Source organism: Phyllopteryx taeniolatus, chromosome 2, assembly GCF_024500385.1.
Source record: "Phyllopteryx taeniolatus isolate TA_2022b chromosome 2, UOR_Ptae_1.2, whole genome shotgun sequence".
NCBI lineage: Eukaryota > Metazoa > Chordata > Actinopteri > Syngnathiformes > Syngnathidae > Phyllopteryx > Phyllopteryx taeniolatus.
The window spans coordinates 7,284,601-7,302,361 of NC_084503.1; the positions used below are offsets into that span (position 1 = coordinate 7,284,601).

Consider the following 17,761-nt stretch of genomic DNA (forward strand, 5'->3'; position numbering starts at 1 on the left):
AATGTTTGCTTGGATGCAATATAAAAACCATGTCCAACGGAATAACCCGATGACCTAATTTCCTGAGCCATGATTCATAATTGAATCAATGCTTGGTTATAGACATGTCATCGTCTGACAGTCAACAGTAAATGTTACATTTTAAGTGCTTCACAAATTGGTAAAATATTTCATTACACTGTGAATAGTTAAAAACAAAAATGGCTTGCTTCTGAGAATACGTTTTTCACTCTAAATCCATGATAAATAAATGATCAAAAATAGCAAAACGTAAATTCCCACACTTTCAATGAACACGCAGTCTCAAAATGATTTAGTCCCTTCAAGACGAGCCTATTTAGTACTCCATTTTGCTGTCATGATCTGTTGCAAGCGCAATACGTAGCCAAACATTAGCTTCTGGCAGAAGAATCGCAAATATAATAAAGTATTATACAGTATACGATTTCTGCTGTTAACTAACTTCGGCCTGCTTTTGGTGTTAAGGAGATTGGTAAGTGACTTGTGTGATATAAATCTGGATCACATAGTGACTGTCGGGTCTGTGTGGGAATACCAATGTGTAGCACCGAAACTGGATGCATGGCATGAAAATGAAGAGTTCCTGTTCTGTTCTTTTCATTTCCCTTCCCCCCCCCCACCCCCTTGCCTTTCTTTTGCTCAAGCAAAGCTTCTTGTCATGTGGTCCTGTTGGAAACACTGACGCTTAAACACATAGTTTGCAAGATAGTAACTGCAGGCTCTAATGACAGGTTTAAAATGGAAACGTTCATCAGAGGCCAGCAGAAACTGCCCCTATAAACCATATTATTAGGAGGCAATCTTACAGTAAAAAGCTGACAAGTGGTTTTTAGCCAAGTGTAACACATGGAGTGTACATTTTCCCTCACGTGGCCCAAGATTCTCAAATATATACAGTTCATAAGCGAGGTGAGGGAATAAAGTTTAAATTGCTGTTATGTCTCTGTTTTTCTAAATCATGATCGAGTCAATGTTCTTAATAGTTTATTGGTTCATTTTACACAAATGTAGCAGTGAATACAATTTGGAATAGGTGTTTACAACTGTATTTCCGACATTAAATACTTTATATACAATAATATACATTTAAAAAATATTTCAATTTGAATTTTCACAAACTTTTTTTGTTCTAATAAAATTTGCTGTTATGCTGCTTTCTGACTAAAGTATATTTAGTACAATATATATATATATATATATATATACTGCAGGGATGTAGTTTGATGTGCGTCTGAGACGCACAAAAAATGAGCAGGGACGCATGAAGTGATTTCAATCTGCATCCGTAGACGCAAACCACTCATCCACCAAGGAGTGTGGAGAGCGGATGCCAATAGCTGCTAAACCTTTGTAAATAGTGTGACATCACAGTAGCATGACAGCAAGTTACAAAATACTAAACAGCGCAGCATGCTATATATGTCTGTTTTCTGTTGACGTCCACCATATTTGTTTACAACTGTTAGACCAACAACACACTGATGTTTTTTGGACCCTTTGCATTACTGTAAATATATGCAAATCAAGAAACTGAAATGCACTGTTAGATATCCATCCATCCATCTTCTACCGCTTATCCGAGGTCGGGTCGCGGGGGCAGTAGCTTTAGCAGGGACGCCCAGACTTCCCTTTCCCCAGCCACTTCATCCATCTCTTCCGGGGGTATCCCGAGGCGTTCCCAGGCCAGCCGAAGGATGTAGTCTCTCCAGCGTGTCCTGGGACGTCCCCGGGGTCTCCTCCCGGTGGGACGTGCCCGGAACACCTCACCAGGGAGGCATCCGAAACAGATGCCCCAGCCGCCTCATCTGGTTCCTCTCGATGTGAAGGAGCAGCGGCTCTACTCTGAGATCCTCCCGGATGACCGAGCTTCTCAACCTATCTCTAAGGGAGAGCCCGGACACCCTGCGGAGGAATCTCATTTTGGCCGCTTGTATCCGGGATCTCGTTCTTTCGGTCACGACCCAGAGCTCGTGACCATAGGTGAGGGTAGGAACGTAGTTCGACCGGTAAATCGAGAGCTTCGCCTTTCGGCTGTTAGATATGATTATGATTATTCTCTCTCACTCTCGTACAGTGCAGATGCTTTTTTTTTGCTCGCTCTGCTTACAAAACATTGACATAAGACTTACAAATAGATTGGAGCCACTTTTACAAGACGCTGGCCAAGAATGCTCATCCCCCACCACGACTGAAAGGTATGAAACTAAATCATACAAGAAAAAAGTGGCACCCCAAATGTTGATAGTTGGTGATGGAGCCATCAAGGATGTGAAACGTATTTGCAGTTAGAAGAACACCAAAGTATTGTTTTACCAATGACATGGTGTCTGATATCTCAAAAATAAATCCTGGAGATCAGTAATCAGCACCCAACTGTGAAATCTGTCATTATACACATAAGGGCCCTGGATGTTCTCAAGCAGCAATCAGAGGTACTGAAGCGAGATTTCATTGATCTCCTAACAAAGGTGCAATGTTTGGTTGCTGAGGTTTTTATTAGTGGACCTCTCCCACTTGTACAATTTGGAGATGAACGTTTCTCTATGCTCAATCAATTAAATAAGTGGCTCAAAGAAGTGTGTACTGCACTCACCGTGAGTTTCACTGACAATTTCTGCGTTTTTTGGAAGTGCAGACATCTTTACAAGGCAGACGGTTTCTGTCTAAATAGACAAGGGGTTAGGTTATTGACTGCCAACATTCTTTTACTGTGTACGTCATTCAGCGGCCCGAAAAGAAAACACTGGCCTTGGTGACACGACTGAAGGACAAAAAGATGCAGTTGTTCCCAAACAATCAGAGGAACAGCAGATAAGACGACACGAGGCACAGACGGATTCATCAACGTCATCCAAACAATCTGGGGAGCGAATGACAAATGAGATGAGCCAGCACTTTCAATCTCCTACACCCCTGCCTGCCCCATTGGAGCAAAGCCCAATGCAAACCTCACTCTCTACTCACCTAAATTCTCTGCTAGGTGTGACAGACAGGATGAAGTCTATTGTCAATATTGGAATCCAACGCACACCACGCCAAGATCTGTCCCCCCCTCGCCTGAAACCACCGTCCACTAAGATGCCTGCGTGGGTTTTCTCCGGGCCCTCCGGTTTCCTTCCACATCCCAAAAACATGCACGGTAGGTTTATTGAGGACTCTAAATTGCCCGTAGGTGGGAATGTGAGTGTGAGTAGTTGTTTGTTTATATGTGTGCCCTGCGATTGGCTGGTAACCAGTTCAGGGTGTACCCCGCCTCCTGCCCGATGATACCTGGGATTGCCACCCATTAATGCTGAAAGGTACTTACAGGTTTTGGAGAAACATATGCTGCCATCCAAGCAACGTCTTTTTCATGGACGCCCCTGCTTATTTCAGCAAGACAATGCCAAACCACATTCTGCACGTGTTACAACAGCGTGGCTTCGTAGTAAAAGAGTGCGGGTACCAGACTGGCTTGCCTGCAGTCCAGACCTGTCTCCCATTGAAAATGTGTGGCGCATTATGAAGCGTAAAATACGACAACGGAGACCCCGGACTGTTGAACAGCTGAAGCTGTACATCAAGCAAGAATGGGAAAGAATTCCACCGACAAAGCTTCAACAATTAGTGTCCTCAGTTCCCAAACGTTTATTGAATGTTGTTAAAAGAAAAGGTGATGTAACACAGTGGTAAACATGACCCTGTCCCAGCTTTTTGGGAACGTGTTGCAGCCATAAAATTCTAAGTTAATGATTATTTTACTAAAAACAATAAAGTTTATCAGTTTGAACATTATATATCTTGTCTTTGTAGTGTATTCAATGAAATATAGGTTGAACATGATTTGCAAATCATTGTATTCTGTTTTTATTTATGTTTAACACAACGTCCCAACTTCATTGGAATTGTACAATAAAAGAATTTATGAAGGACTTTTCAGAACTGCTGTCAGTTATTTGTACTGAATACAACTATTTTGTCATAACGGGAGACTTTAACATTCATGTTGATAATAACATGGGGAAAAAAAACCTAAAGAACTCTCTGCTATACGAGACACATTTGACCTCTCTCAACATTAGGAGTCCAACCCACACTCAAGGTCACACCTTAGACCTGGTCATCTCTAAGGATGTTGAAATTCTATCAGTTGACATTAAGGATATGGCTATTTCTGACCATTTTTGTGTGTTCTTTGAATTACAGATTCTCCCAAAAGTTCTGACAACCTCTATGTCTATTAAGAAAAGGTACATAAATGGGCGTACCGCCACTAAGTTTATGGAGACCATAGCTGTGCCACAAACTGTGAATGCTGCGACAGTTGATGAACCTTTGGATAATTTCACCTGGAAAATCTCAAAGGTCATGAATGCTGTGGCTCCTATTGTAACTAAGACAATCTTGAGGCGACCTAGAACACCGTGGAGGAGCACAATGATGATAAAGACCTCGAAATCAAAGTGTAGGAAAGCAGAATGTAAGTGGAGGAAAAATAAACTCCAAATTGACTATGACCTCTTCAGAAAAAGTCTTTGTAATTTCAACCAAGAGTTAGTCAGGGCTAGACAGCAACACTTTTCTGAAATCATCAGTAAGAACTTCAACAATACTCGCACTCTGTTTGCTGTGGTGGACAAGCTCACAACCCGCCAAATCAGATAGCTCCAGAACTCCTAACAGCAGATAAATGCAATGAATTTGCTTATTTGAGTGAAAAAATACAATCCATTAGGTTAAACATCAGCACAAATCAGCAAAATGACAAAATGATATTGCATCGAAGCCACCCAGGAAAAACTCTTATTACCATGTCACAGTTTGATACAGTTGACCAAAAACTGTAGAGAAAACGGTTCAGCAGCTGAAACCATCAACAAGCTGACTTGACTCAATACCATCTGACTTTTTCAAACCTATTGCGAAGTCTGTGCTAGCTGATTTGCAGCAAATAATCAATTGCTCACTTCAGTCAGGCGAGTTCCCTAAAGCTCTTAAAGTAGCTGCCATTAAGCCTCTGCTAAGAAATAGAATGCTGGATGCTTCCATGTTAGCAAGCCATAGACCCTATCACAAATATCCCTTTCAGCTACCTAGTTAGCTATTATGACTACTGAAATTATTTATAATAAGGCAAACAAAATTGGAAGCAAATTCAGTCACTAAACAGGAAAGTAAATGACACACATCAGGTGCTCTTTAAACTGAGCCTAAGTGTCTAACATGGAAGCCCAGGCTTGTGCAGATGGCGATTGGACAGCCAGGTCGGCCAGCTCTGACTGTCTGTCGGTGTGAGGAGCTGAGGCATACTGTATCTGAGCCAATGAGGAGTAGGTGTTGGGCTCTGTGGATCTGTGGTAGAGGAAAACCTTTGAGATGCTCATAGCGGTTTTGAAGAGCTGCAGCTGGATACGTGTGCTAAGACAAGCTCAGACTGTCGGCAGTGAAGTCAGGTTCAATCCAATACTTCTTGTTTAGCTTGAATATTGGCAATACATGAAGGCTGAGTGAAAAACCTTTCAGCTCCTTAACCTCTTGCTGTACAGTGCGCAGGTGAAGCGTTTCAGGGTACTACGTTGTAGTCGTTCTACAGCTTGTGGAAGGATTATCATTCTCTCAGAAACATCATCGAGCACTGCAAATGTCTCCAGGATACGATTTCCATGATGCAGGAGCACTTTTGACAACTTTCAATAAAACTCTCTATGGCCTTCGGGGCTGCTCAATGTAGACAGTAGGCTTGGGCCAACTGACCTGCAGCACTTTCTGGGATGAGTCTTGGATGGCGTCATGCAAGGTTGTGAGGCGTTTCTCTTTGGATGTCTTGCATGGGCGTTTAAGCGTGCAGGCTATACCTTTGTGGCTGTTGCCGCACTTCCAACATCGGTCCCCTTCCTGGCTCCACTTCTTAATCTCTGTAGTCGACAGTTTCTTGAAGTCTGCGCATGAGTTACGGTAGTGCTCCTTATAGTTGCAGAATGGGCAATCAGGATTAGGATTGAAGGCCTGGGGCTTGGGCTGAGTGGTCCTCTTGTTGGCGGGAGGCTCGCCAGAGCAGAGGCAGACGGATGCTGTCTTATTCTTGGGCTTTGAGCTACGTTGTTCTCTCTTCGGAGGGGAAGGCCCTGTAGAGTTGTAGAGGAGCGTACCTCAGCTTGCGAGGTGCTTGGCTCGAGCTTGCATCTGAAGCCACGCAGCATGAACTCATACAATAACATAAATAAACAATAAGATTGAATATCAATTGACAATAATGTTATTGTTAATGTATTAGTATTGTTTGATACATTTCATACAACTTGTTGAATAAAGTACCAGACCGTAATACCAGCTAATGGTTTCCCGGATATGTCATGAGTATTGATAAATGTCTTGCCTGATTAGGATTAATTTAAAAAAATAATTGTTCACAGGAAAATCTCTATTTAACTGTATTTTATTTTGTTATGTTTATCTTACCATCAACATAGGATGTTGTTCAATGCTAGTTGACGTACAACTATGCCATTCTGAGATCTGGTTTTGCAGGTGTCACCAGCTACCAACATGCTGCTGTTGCCCCACTGGGAGCTGGTGACACCAGCAAAACCGTCATGTTGGTTAACAGATGAACAATAAAACAATCTTAGTGGTTTTACATGTCCCCAGATGTCATTGAGAGGTTGAGAGCCTTTGACTTTAAGTTAATTTATTTTGTTAATATCCATTATCTTCTCTGTGATGTACCGTTCACATTTTATCACCCGAGCATCCACCGTTGCCTTGTCCTTTCTTTTTTTTTTTTTTCCTGGAGCCACTCTTTGTAGCAAGCTGAAAAAGACAAATACACAATGAGTGACAGGTTAAAAAAAATAAAAATAAAAACAAAGTCAGCCATTTCCCAAATAATTTTATGAGTTTTAATCATCTCCTAATGAACATAAAAAAATGGAATGTTACTAAAATGACTAGAATGAGTTTATCTACATATTGCACAATGGGTACAACGGAGAAATTCTGTTGGTGCTGTTTCCTTATCCTTAAACAGAGGTCACCAACATGGTGCATGCGGGAATGGTAGCCCCCAAGGATCGCAGTCAACCCCGAGCCTGGTCTATAAATACACTAGCTCACGGCGGATTCGCCCTGACCTCAGTGCAAATTTCGTGAAAAGTCACTGTCGGAGTTAAACGCCCAAAAACTGCACTGGAGAAAGAAAAATAGTTCCACAGGATTGCAAGTGATTGATGTACAAATCATTGTTCTAATCATTCTATGTTTTATTAAATCACGATAGACAGGCTGGGGCTCAGACTGGGACTAGTCTTCTAGTTCAGGGGGCCCCCAACGTCGTTTAATCTGACCCGATGAACATTTATGAGAGTCCCAAATATTATTTTGCATTAATTAAGCCGATTCACCTCAAAATGGGATGAAAAGTATTTTTTCATTATATCCATTTTGTAATAATTTCTCTTGTAATTGGTTGAGTAATTGAATATGAATACATTTAAATACATATACATTTAACAATGTTGTTGATTTTAATAAATCATTGGTTATTTAAGTTAATTTAGCTTAATTCTAAATAATTACATTTTAAAATGAATACATTATTTACTTTGTAAAATAAAACATTCTACATTTTTTATTGATCTAAAAAAAAACAGGTGACTGATTTAATGTCAGTCAAATAAATCAACATGACAAATATACTTTTACGTATACATTTGAAATTTTAAAAAAATCACCAGTTGCTTCATTAATTATCAGTGAAATAATTACAAATATTTAAAATGGGAATTAACAATTTTATTGGTTTAAAAGTGTTCATTTATATTAGTTATATTGATTTATCTAATTGAATAACTGTTTTAACAGATTTATTGTAAATAAAATAAAACATATTTTTGTATTATTAGCATAAATTTTTTTTTCTTTGGACTTCATCTACAAATGACCTGGCCCATTTGTCCATTTCAAAAAACGAATGTAGCCCTTGAGCACAAACGTTGGCTCCCCCCATGGAGCCTACTTGGACGTCAATCGCTCAGAAACAAGTAAACGAACTTGGGAAAAAAAGAACCCAGATTCACCCCTCATTATTCTTGGGGACTTCAAAGCTCAACTCAACCACAAACTCCCTAAATACAAGCAGCACATTAACAGTCCTGCCTTCTTTTCTATCTACAGCCTCTCCTTCAAGTGCAGCCTCCAAGAGAAAGGTGAAAGAAGGAAAGGTCCAGAACACTTGGTAGCATCTAGGAGAGGTTGTTTATGTCAATTTGATTTAGTGATGTCAATTATTTTTTTTCTGTCTCCACTTGCAGCCTCACCAGGTGTGTCTGGAGGAGGAAGAGGCAGGCCGAACGGGACCGGGAGCTGCCGTCGCCAACGGCGGGCTACTGAACCGGGCGATCCCTGCAAGCAGTGCGGCCGTCCCAGAACTCTTGGCTCGGAGCACGCCTTCTTCGTGGGGGAGTTTTACTGCGCTGCCGAAAGCCGCGACGGCAAAAGCACCAAAGAGTGTCTCCAGGAGCGGCAGGAGTCCAGCGGCGAAAAAGATCCCCTCTTGTAGGAGTCATTTAAAAATGACAATTGCGTGTTGTTGTAGTATTTTATTACTTTTATCTCATTCTCTCTCTTCCTCCTCTTCACTATAAATACATTTATTTTTCTTCTATATTACTTGCCAGCCATCTTATTTATAAAGATCTTATTTACACTGATTGATACTGACAAGATTTGACTTGCCTTCCGTCGTGCCTCTCATGTATATATATATACATTATATCTTATATAGATAGATTTATATTGATCGATCCCTGATTTATATCGATCGCAGCGTACCCGTGTTCCCCGCACGCCGAGGGGAACCCTTGTGCATCAAATGTAGAAATTATGTCTTTTTTGTTGACTTTGATGTCTTTCAAGATAAAGCACTTAAAAAAAAGTTTCTAAATGGTTCAGATCCTACCCTGGAGGAAAGGAGTTATTTGTAACAATTGGAAGTGTTCAATCTCATCGAATGACAATGACCTATGGGGTCCCTCAAGGGTCAGTTCTTGGACCCCTCCTGTTTAGCCTGTATATGCTACCCTTGGGTCAAATTCTTCAGAACTTTAATTTTGACTATCATAGCTATGCAGATGACACAGTTATATCTAGCAGTGTCTCCAGATGACTAAAGTTCAATTGAGGTGTTGTGTCACTGTCTAAAACAGATAAATAACTGGATGAGCCAAAATTTTCTTCAATTAAACCACAACAAAACTGAGATAATTTTTTTGGGCAATAAAGAAAAGAGGATTGCTGTTAGTAAATACCTGGAGTCACTCTCTTTAAAAACCAAAGACCAAGTCCAAAACCTTGGTGTTGTGGTAGATTCTGACCTGACTTTCAATAGTCATATCAAATCAATTACTAAAACTGCCTTCTACCATCTGAAGAACATATCCAGAGTGAAGGCTTGCATGTGTCAAGCAGACCAGGAGAAGCTCATCCATGCTTTTATCTCAATTAGTCTTGACTATTGTAATGGTCTTCTGACTGGAGTCCATAAAAAGAGCATTAAACAGCTGGAGCTCATTCAGAATGCTGCAGCTCGGGTTCTGACCAGAACAAAGAGATCAGAGCATATTAGTTCAATTCCAAAGTCTTTACACCGGCTTCCAGTCAGCTTTAGAATAGATTTTAAAGTTCTGCTACTGGTCTATAAATCACTAAACAGTTTAGGTCCTGAATACATGAATGAAATGCTAATGGAATATGAACCCAGTAGGGCTCTGAGATCGACAGACTCAGGTCAAATAGTGGAGCACAGAGTCCAAAGCAAGCATGGTGAAGCAGCATTTAGCTATTATGCTGCACACAAATGGAAAAAGAGAGAAGTGAAGCCCCAAGTGTGAATTTGCTTTTTAGAGCATTTCCACTTTTAAATGACATTTCTTGCACTGTACGCTGTTTTAATTGGATTTTTATGAAAAAAATTCTCTTTGTTTTAAATGTTTAGAAGCTGTTTTTTCCATTTGTTTTTAAATGCTTTTAATCATGTAAAGCACATTGAGTTACCTTGTGTATGAAATGTGCTATAAAAATACATTTGCTTTAGTTTTCTTTGATTTGTTATTTTGTATTTTAAATTGTGTGGCATGTTATGTTATAAATTAAGGGCAAAATTAAAAACTATTGCTATTCAATTTTTTTGTAAGCGCATGTAAATCATTGATGGAAAGGGGTGCCATATTAAATTTCGCATAGGGTGCCACATTGGCTAGGCTGCTACTGTTCTGTTCCCCAGGAAATGTGTGGTAACAATGTCCACTGAGCCTAACTGTTATCATATCCCCAGTGAAATCCAGCCTCTAATTGGGACATGACTGCTGAGTGGTTGAAGACATTTTTATAGAAGTGGGTCTGCCCTAGAAAATACTTTGTGCTGGGTAGGCTGAGTTCGGTTTTGTGTTGTCCTGTATTTGAGTTGTGACAGCTGGGACAGGGTCCTGTTTACCACTATGTTACATCACCTTTTCTTTTAACAACACTCAATAAATGTTCGGGAACTGAGCGCACTAATTGTTGAAGCTTTACGATCGAGTTACGATCGATCGACCCAATATTTTTTTAACATGGACGTTGTTTCCCTCTCCGTAGGCGCTATATATAAAGCTTAACATTGTTTAATGTTAGAAACCTACGACCAATCATCACGAAAACGTACTTTATGTCGAAACCATCAGAACGATTCGTTTTGACTGTTTCGGTGGGCATCTGTCCTGTTCGGTCTGTCAAAAACTTTTTTGTCCCTCATTTTTTCCCCTCGTTTACTATTGAGGCGAAGTCTACAGTAGCCATGGTAGCCAAGATGGCGGTGCATGTTTACGGCATCATGTTGACCGCACTTGAGTAGTTGACTAGGCAGGACAAATTCAATCTGATGCAAGATGGAGGAATAGCTATTTAAATGACCTGTTCATTTACTGTATATACTTGTGTACTTAATTGCTCACAAAATTATATTCACAATAAATAATGTATATATGTGTTCCTCATTTATGCCAATAATGTATATCTTTGTTCCTCTATTTATGCCAGTGAGGCATAGTGACAGACAAATGAATGGTCTTCTATTAGATGGCAGGAAGTAAATACAGTCATTAATGTATCCACTTTTTGTGAGATTTTTGTTTGTTTGTGTGCCGTTAGATTTTTCAATTATGGCTCCATAAAGGTTTGAAATCACTGCTCTAGTCAGATCGTGTATTTTAATCAGTCAGGTCAAACCAACATTACAACATGACAGAAATCTTCTTCTTCTTTTCCTTTCGGCTTGTCCCGTTAGGGGTCGCCACAGCGCGTCATCCTTTTCCATGAGAGCCTATCTCCTGCATCCTCCTCTCGAACACCAACTGCCATCATGTCTTCCCTCACGACATCCATCAACCTTCTCTTTGGTCTTCCTCGAGCTCTCTTGCCTGGCAGCTCCATCCTCATCATCCTTCTACCAATATACTCCCTCTCTCTCCTCTGGACGTGTCCAAACCATTGAAGTCTGCTCTCTCTAACTTTGTCTCCAAAACATCGAACCTTGGCTGTCCCTCTGATGAGCTCATTTCTAATTTTATCCAACCTGGTCACTCCGAGAGCGAACCTCAACATCTTCATTTCCGCCACCTCCAGCTCTGCTTCCTGTTTTCTCTTCAGTGCCACTGTCTCTAATCCATACATCATGGCTGGCCTCACCACTGTTTTATAAACTTTGCCCTTCATCCTAGCAGAGACTCTTCTGTCACATAACACACCTGACACCTTCCTCCACCCGTTCCAACCTGCTTGGACCCGTTTCTTCACTTCCTGACCACACTCACCATTGCTCTGGACGGTTGACCCCAAGTATTTAAAGTCCTCTACCCTTGCCATCTCTTCTCCCTGGAGCCTCATTCTTCCCCCACCACCCCTCTCATTCATGCACATATATTCTGTTTTACTTCGGCTAATCTTCATTCCTCTTCTTTCCAGTGCATGCCTCCATCTTTCTAACTGTTCCTCCAGCTGCTCCCTGCTTTCACTGCAGATCACAATGTCATCTGCAAACATCACGGTCCACGGGGATTCCAGTCTAACCTCATCTGTCAGCCTATCCATCACCACTGCAAAAAGGAAGGGGCTCAGGGCTGATCCCTGATGCAGTCCCACGTCCACCTTAAATTCTTCTGTCACACCGACAGCACACCTCACCGCTGTTCTGCTGCCCTCGTACATGTCCTGTATTATTCTCACATACTTCTCTGCCACTCCAGACTTCCGCATGCAGTACCACAGTTCCTCTCTGGGTACTCTGTCATAGGCTTTCTCTAGATCTACAAAGACACAATGTAGCTCCTTCTGACCTTCTCTGTACTTTTCCATCAACATCCTCAAGGCAAATAATGCATCTGTGGTACTCTTTCTCGGCATGAAACCATACTGTTGCTCGCAAATACTCACTTCTGTCCTGAGTCGAGCCTCCACTACTCTTTCCCATAACTTCATTGTGTGGCTCATCCACTTTATTCCTCTATAGTTGCCACAGCTCTGCACATCACCTTTGTTCTTAAAAATGGGCACCAGTACACTTTTCCTCCATTCCTCAGGCATCTTCTCACGCACTAGAATTCTATTGAACAAGCTGGTCAAAAACTCCACAGCCACCTCTCCTAGATGCTTCCATACCTCCACAGGAATGTCATCAGGACCAACTGCCTTTCCATTTTTCATTCTCTTTAATGCCTTTCTAACTTCCCCCTTACTAATCATTGCCTCTTCCTGGTCCACCACACTTGCCTCTTCTACTCTCCCTTCTCTATCATTTTCCTCATTCATCAACTCCTCGAAGTATTCTTTCCATCTACCTAGCACACTGCTGGCACCAGTCAACATATTTCCATCTCTATCCTTAATCACCCTAACCTGCTGCACATCCTTCCCATCTCTATCCCTCTGTCTGGCCAGCCTGTATAGATCCTTTTCTCCTTCTTTAGTGTCCAACCTGCCATACATGTCATCATATGCCTCTTGTTTTGCCATTGCCACCTCTACCTTTGCCCTGTGTCGCATCTCAATGTATTCCTTTCGCCTCTCCTCGGTCCTCTCAGTGTCCCACTTCTTCTTAGCTAACCGTTTTCCTTGTATGATTTCCTGTACTGTGAGGTTCCACCACCAAGTCTCCTTCTCTCCTTTCCTGCCAGAAGATACACCAAGTACTCTCCTGCCTGCTTCTCTGATCACCTTGGCTGCAGTGGTCCAGTCTTCTGGAAGCTCTTCCCGTCCACCGAGAGCCTGTATCACCTCTTCCCGAAAAGCTGCACAACACTCGTCCTGTCTCAGCTTCCACCACATGGTTCTCTTCTCTGCCTTTGTCTTCCTAATTTTCCTCCCCACCACCAGAGTCATCTTACACACCACCATCCTATGCTGTCTAGCCACACTCTCCCCTACCACTACCTTACAGTTGGTAACTTCCTTCAGATTACATCGTCTGCACAAGATGTAATCCACCTGTGTGCTTCTACCTCCGCTCTTGTAGGTCACCCTATGTTCGTGCCTCTTCTGGAAAAAAGTGTTCACTACAGCCATTTGCATCCTTGTTGCAAAGTCTACCACCATCTGTCCCTCCAAGTTCCTTTCCTGGATACCGTACTTACCCATCACTTCTTCATCACCCTTATTACCTTCACCAACATGTCCATTACAATCTGCACCAATTACGACTCTCTCTCTGTCTGGGATGCTCAGAACGACATCATCTAGCTCCTTCCAGAATTTCTCTTTCACCTCTAGGTCACATCCTACCTGTGGGGCATAGCCACTAATCACATTACACATAACACCCTCAATTTCAAATTTCAGCCTCATCACTCGATCTGATACTCTTTTCACCTCCAAGACATTCTTAGCCAACTCTTCTTTTAAAATAACCCCGACTCCATTTCTCTTCCCATCTACACCATGGTAAAATAATTTAAACCCTGCCCCTAAACTTCTAGCCTTACTGCCTTTCCACCTGGTCTCCTGGACACACAATATATCAACCTTTCTCCTAATCATCATGTCAACCAACTCCCGAGATTTTCCTGTCATAGTCCCAACATTCAAAGTCCCCACATTCAGTTCTAGGCTCTGTGTTTTCCTCTTCTCTTTCTGCCGAAGAACCCGCTTTCCACCTCTTCTTCTTCTTCTTTAACTTCGACTTCGACCCACAGTATCTGAATTTCCAACAGCGCCCTGCAGGTTGACGGCGCCGGTGGCGGACGTTGTTAACCCGGGCCACGACCGATCCGGTATGGAATTCTTTGGATGAACGCTCATATTTGTTTGGCAAGGTTTTAAGCCGGATGCCCTTCCTGACGCAACCCTCTGCATTTATCCGGGCTTGGGACCGGCCTACAGTTTGCACTGACTTGTGCCCCCCATAGGGCTGCATTACAACATGACAGAAATAATGGGTGCTAACTTACTGTAATTAAATTACTTTTTTTTTAAGTAAATTACTTCACCCACACCGAAACTTTAGAGCATGATTTGACAGAACGGCGGCATGTTTACGTACAACGCTCAGTGCTAGCAGTAGCTTGCTAGGCTACATAACGTTTTATTGCCAGCTTGCGAGCCGTATCGTGTTAAAAGTACGGGAACATACCTCAAGCAAGCCTTAAACGAACGTCCTCTCCTGTCCTGAGCACCGGTGACCACCAACACCCGTTTTCCCCCATTTTGTTTTTATAATACAGTCGGCGCGCTCCACTCTTGTTGTCATCGCCACGGTAACGAGTGTATCCGGTCGCATTTGAGTTGACAAGATAAAGCCCATTGATCGTAAAAAACTATTGCAGTAGTCTGACAGTGCAATCGTGAAAAAGCAATTTGTAGTTTGATACGGGCATTACGTGTTGTCTGTTCCACACCGCCGACATGTTGATTTTTGTTTTGTTTTTTTAAATAAGTTTATTGGCCGTCAGATATTTACAATACTACATCAAAAGACACGTGACAAGGCTAAAAATAAACTAGCTTTTGGATTCAAATATACTGTGCACGCGGCGACGAGGAGTAAATGTCTTTCGCGGAGCCGTTCGATGACATCATTGATCGGATCGGCGAATTAGGACACTAAAGCCGATCAGCATAAAATGCTAAATATCGGCCGATACGATCAACCCGATAAAATCGGTGTAATGTCTAATATATATATATATATATATATATATATACAGTGTACATATATATATGTACACTGGCTCGCCATCAACCACCCGCGGAGGAGGAGGCACCGCTGGAGGACACAGAGGGCTGGAGGAAACCGGTTTGAGCAAGGAGACATGGAACTTTCAGGGTGAACTTTCATGGAGCCGGAGGGAGCCGAAGTTTAACTGCTACCGGGTTAACAACAGAGTCAATTTCGAAAGGACCAATTTACCGAGGACCCAGTTTTTTAGAACCCCTGGCCAAATGCAAATCTCGTGTGGACAACCAGACCTTCTCACCAGGACGGTAGGGACTAGCTGGGATCTGATGACGATCAGCTAACTGGCGGTTGCGAGCCTCACAGACGGGTCGACCACCTCCCTCTCCTGGGAAGGGAACAACGGCGGCTGATAACCGTATGCAGTCATAAACGTCGACCGTCCAGTGGCAGAGCAAACGAGGGTGTTATGCGCATATTCCACCCAAGGCAGGTGAGAAGACCACAAGGAGGGGTGCTGATGGCAAACACAGCGAAGAGCAGCCTCCACATATTGATTCGCCCTATCCGTGAATTAGTATTTAGACTCCTTGTTCTCTGCTGTTATAGCTAGCTGAAAAGGACTGACTGATCATCAGATTTTGACAAATGGGTTTCTTGTATGAAGAAGAGATCTGTTTTTAATTTTGTGATACAATCCATAATCGTAATTCTCTTTGCCTGTGAATGAATGCCATTCACATTCCATGAAACAAAAATACCAAATATTAGCAAAAACTTGAAAGGAATACTCATCTGTTAGAAGAGCCAAGGGGTGACTTTAGAATCAACAGTTGACCGTCCATGTATAGTTTGTCGTTTTCCTTGTTGTCGGTAATTCTTCATTTGAGGGTACAAGAGTTTGCATCGCTCGTTGATTTCGCGTGGAAACTGGTCATTCATCCCAAACTGTATACCCGTCAGCTCCTGTCCTTTTGACCTTACAAAAGACTTTCTGCTGGAAATGTTTGAATTAGGCGATGATTGGAAGGGGATGACTCAGTGTATTCAGTGGAAGGTGATGTTAGCAGGTATATCCTTCAGGGTTTTCAGCTCTGTCAACATGAAGTTTTTTACTTGAGCCTCTGGATTATCAGGTGTACTCTCGGAAATGCCGGAAAAGATGAGGTTATCCTGCATGCTTCTTGACAGTAAGTCCAGCATTGCTTCTTTGACTTTTTGGTTTTCTTTCTTGAGAACTTCTACCTCCGTTGTCATTGCTTTCATGGCTGACTGAAGTTCAGCATTGTTTTCTTTTAGCTCTCTGACTTGTTGATGCGTGAACACCAAGCTAGTTTTGAGCTCCTTAATGTCCTGGTGTAAAGATCGGGAAGTGATAGCTTCTTGTCTAGGGAGGAGAGGACTTGAATATGGGCGCCAGGAGAGCAAAGTTGTAAATCTTAAGTGCTAGTAGATGAGTTAGCCTTTCGTCTTTTCAGCAGATTGCTGCAGTCGTCATGGTGGGCTCTGCTAGCTTGCATGACGAAGCGATCAAAAGATCCATCGATGAAATCTTCGAGTGGCTCCATGATGTTATTTTGGCGTCAGCAGGGATTGGAAAAAAGTAATCAATAATAATCAGCTCATCCTGCTACCCTTGTATCTGTCTGAAATTAGATTCACCATAATGACATACAGTACTCACCCTTTGTCAAAACTGAACTGAAGTACAATGCTGGAGTTTATGTGGATGTGAAAGGTCTGGTTCGACTGGGTTTGCCATGGACCACGCCGCTGTACTTAAACACCGACAGCCAGTCCACATAACCAAACTGTGACAGCCTGGTGGATAACTTGCCTGTGCTTTGATTAAGAAGGCAGCTAGCCAGCTTGCTACCTACCCCTCTAGCTGCACTACACTTCAAACGTTCCTCGCGGTTATATGCTTCATTGGCTAGCCACTGTGGGCTGCCCAGGCATACACAGACTCCCCCAGCCTGCAAACTTCTCTTTCGATTATGAGGCTTGTGGCTGCTCGGCTCCCCGCATTTGAAAGACTGTGATTCTGTCCACTGAGCCAGCAGAGAGCGGTGCCCCCCCCGCAGGAAAAATTCAAGTGAACTACCCCTCAGTAGCTGTGAGAGGGATATATAAGATAACTACAAACCGTATGGTAGATGTTTTGACAGCGCACGTACACCTTTATCTGCTGCGCTCGCTCGCATGTCACATGAGCATAGGGCGAGTCTGATAAAAAAAATTCATATGCCAGACTTCCGGCATTACGCCGGAGTACCTTAGGCCATGTAGTAAGACATCGGAGGACGTGAAATCGCTATGAATGATAACGAGCATAATTTCAAAATATCGCTTTCTTTTATTTTTCACCTACGTACCCTTTCAGGTCACGTTCCTTATTAGTGGGCCAACAATAAGACGCTGGCCGCTGTGGGTGCTCACAACGGCCTTCACTGGCCGCGAAGGTCAGGTGGATGGGGCTGAAATGTGGAGAAATGGCAAATAAATAAAACAAATCAAAGAGCCAGCTGGGGTGACTTGTTGCGCTGGCCGTAGCCGCTCACA

At 42.5% G+C, this 17,761-nt stretch overlaps 1 protein-coding gene across 1 annotated transcript; it reads right to left on the reverse strand.

The window, feature by feature from the left end:
- Positions 1 to 11,430: 11,430 nt before the first annotated feature.
- On the reverse strand, positions 11,431 to 14,167 carry LOC133474523 (uncharacterized; the record flags this gene model as incomplete). The annotated part of the gene is made up of 1 exon (XM_061766317.1): positions 11,431 to 14,167. A coding segment is annotated over exon 1 (2,667 nt), but the record flags the coding sequence as incomplete, so codon positions are not given.
- Between the last annotated feature and the right edge of the window lie 3,594 nt (positions 14,168 to 17,761).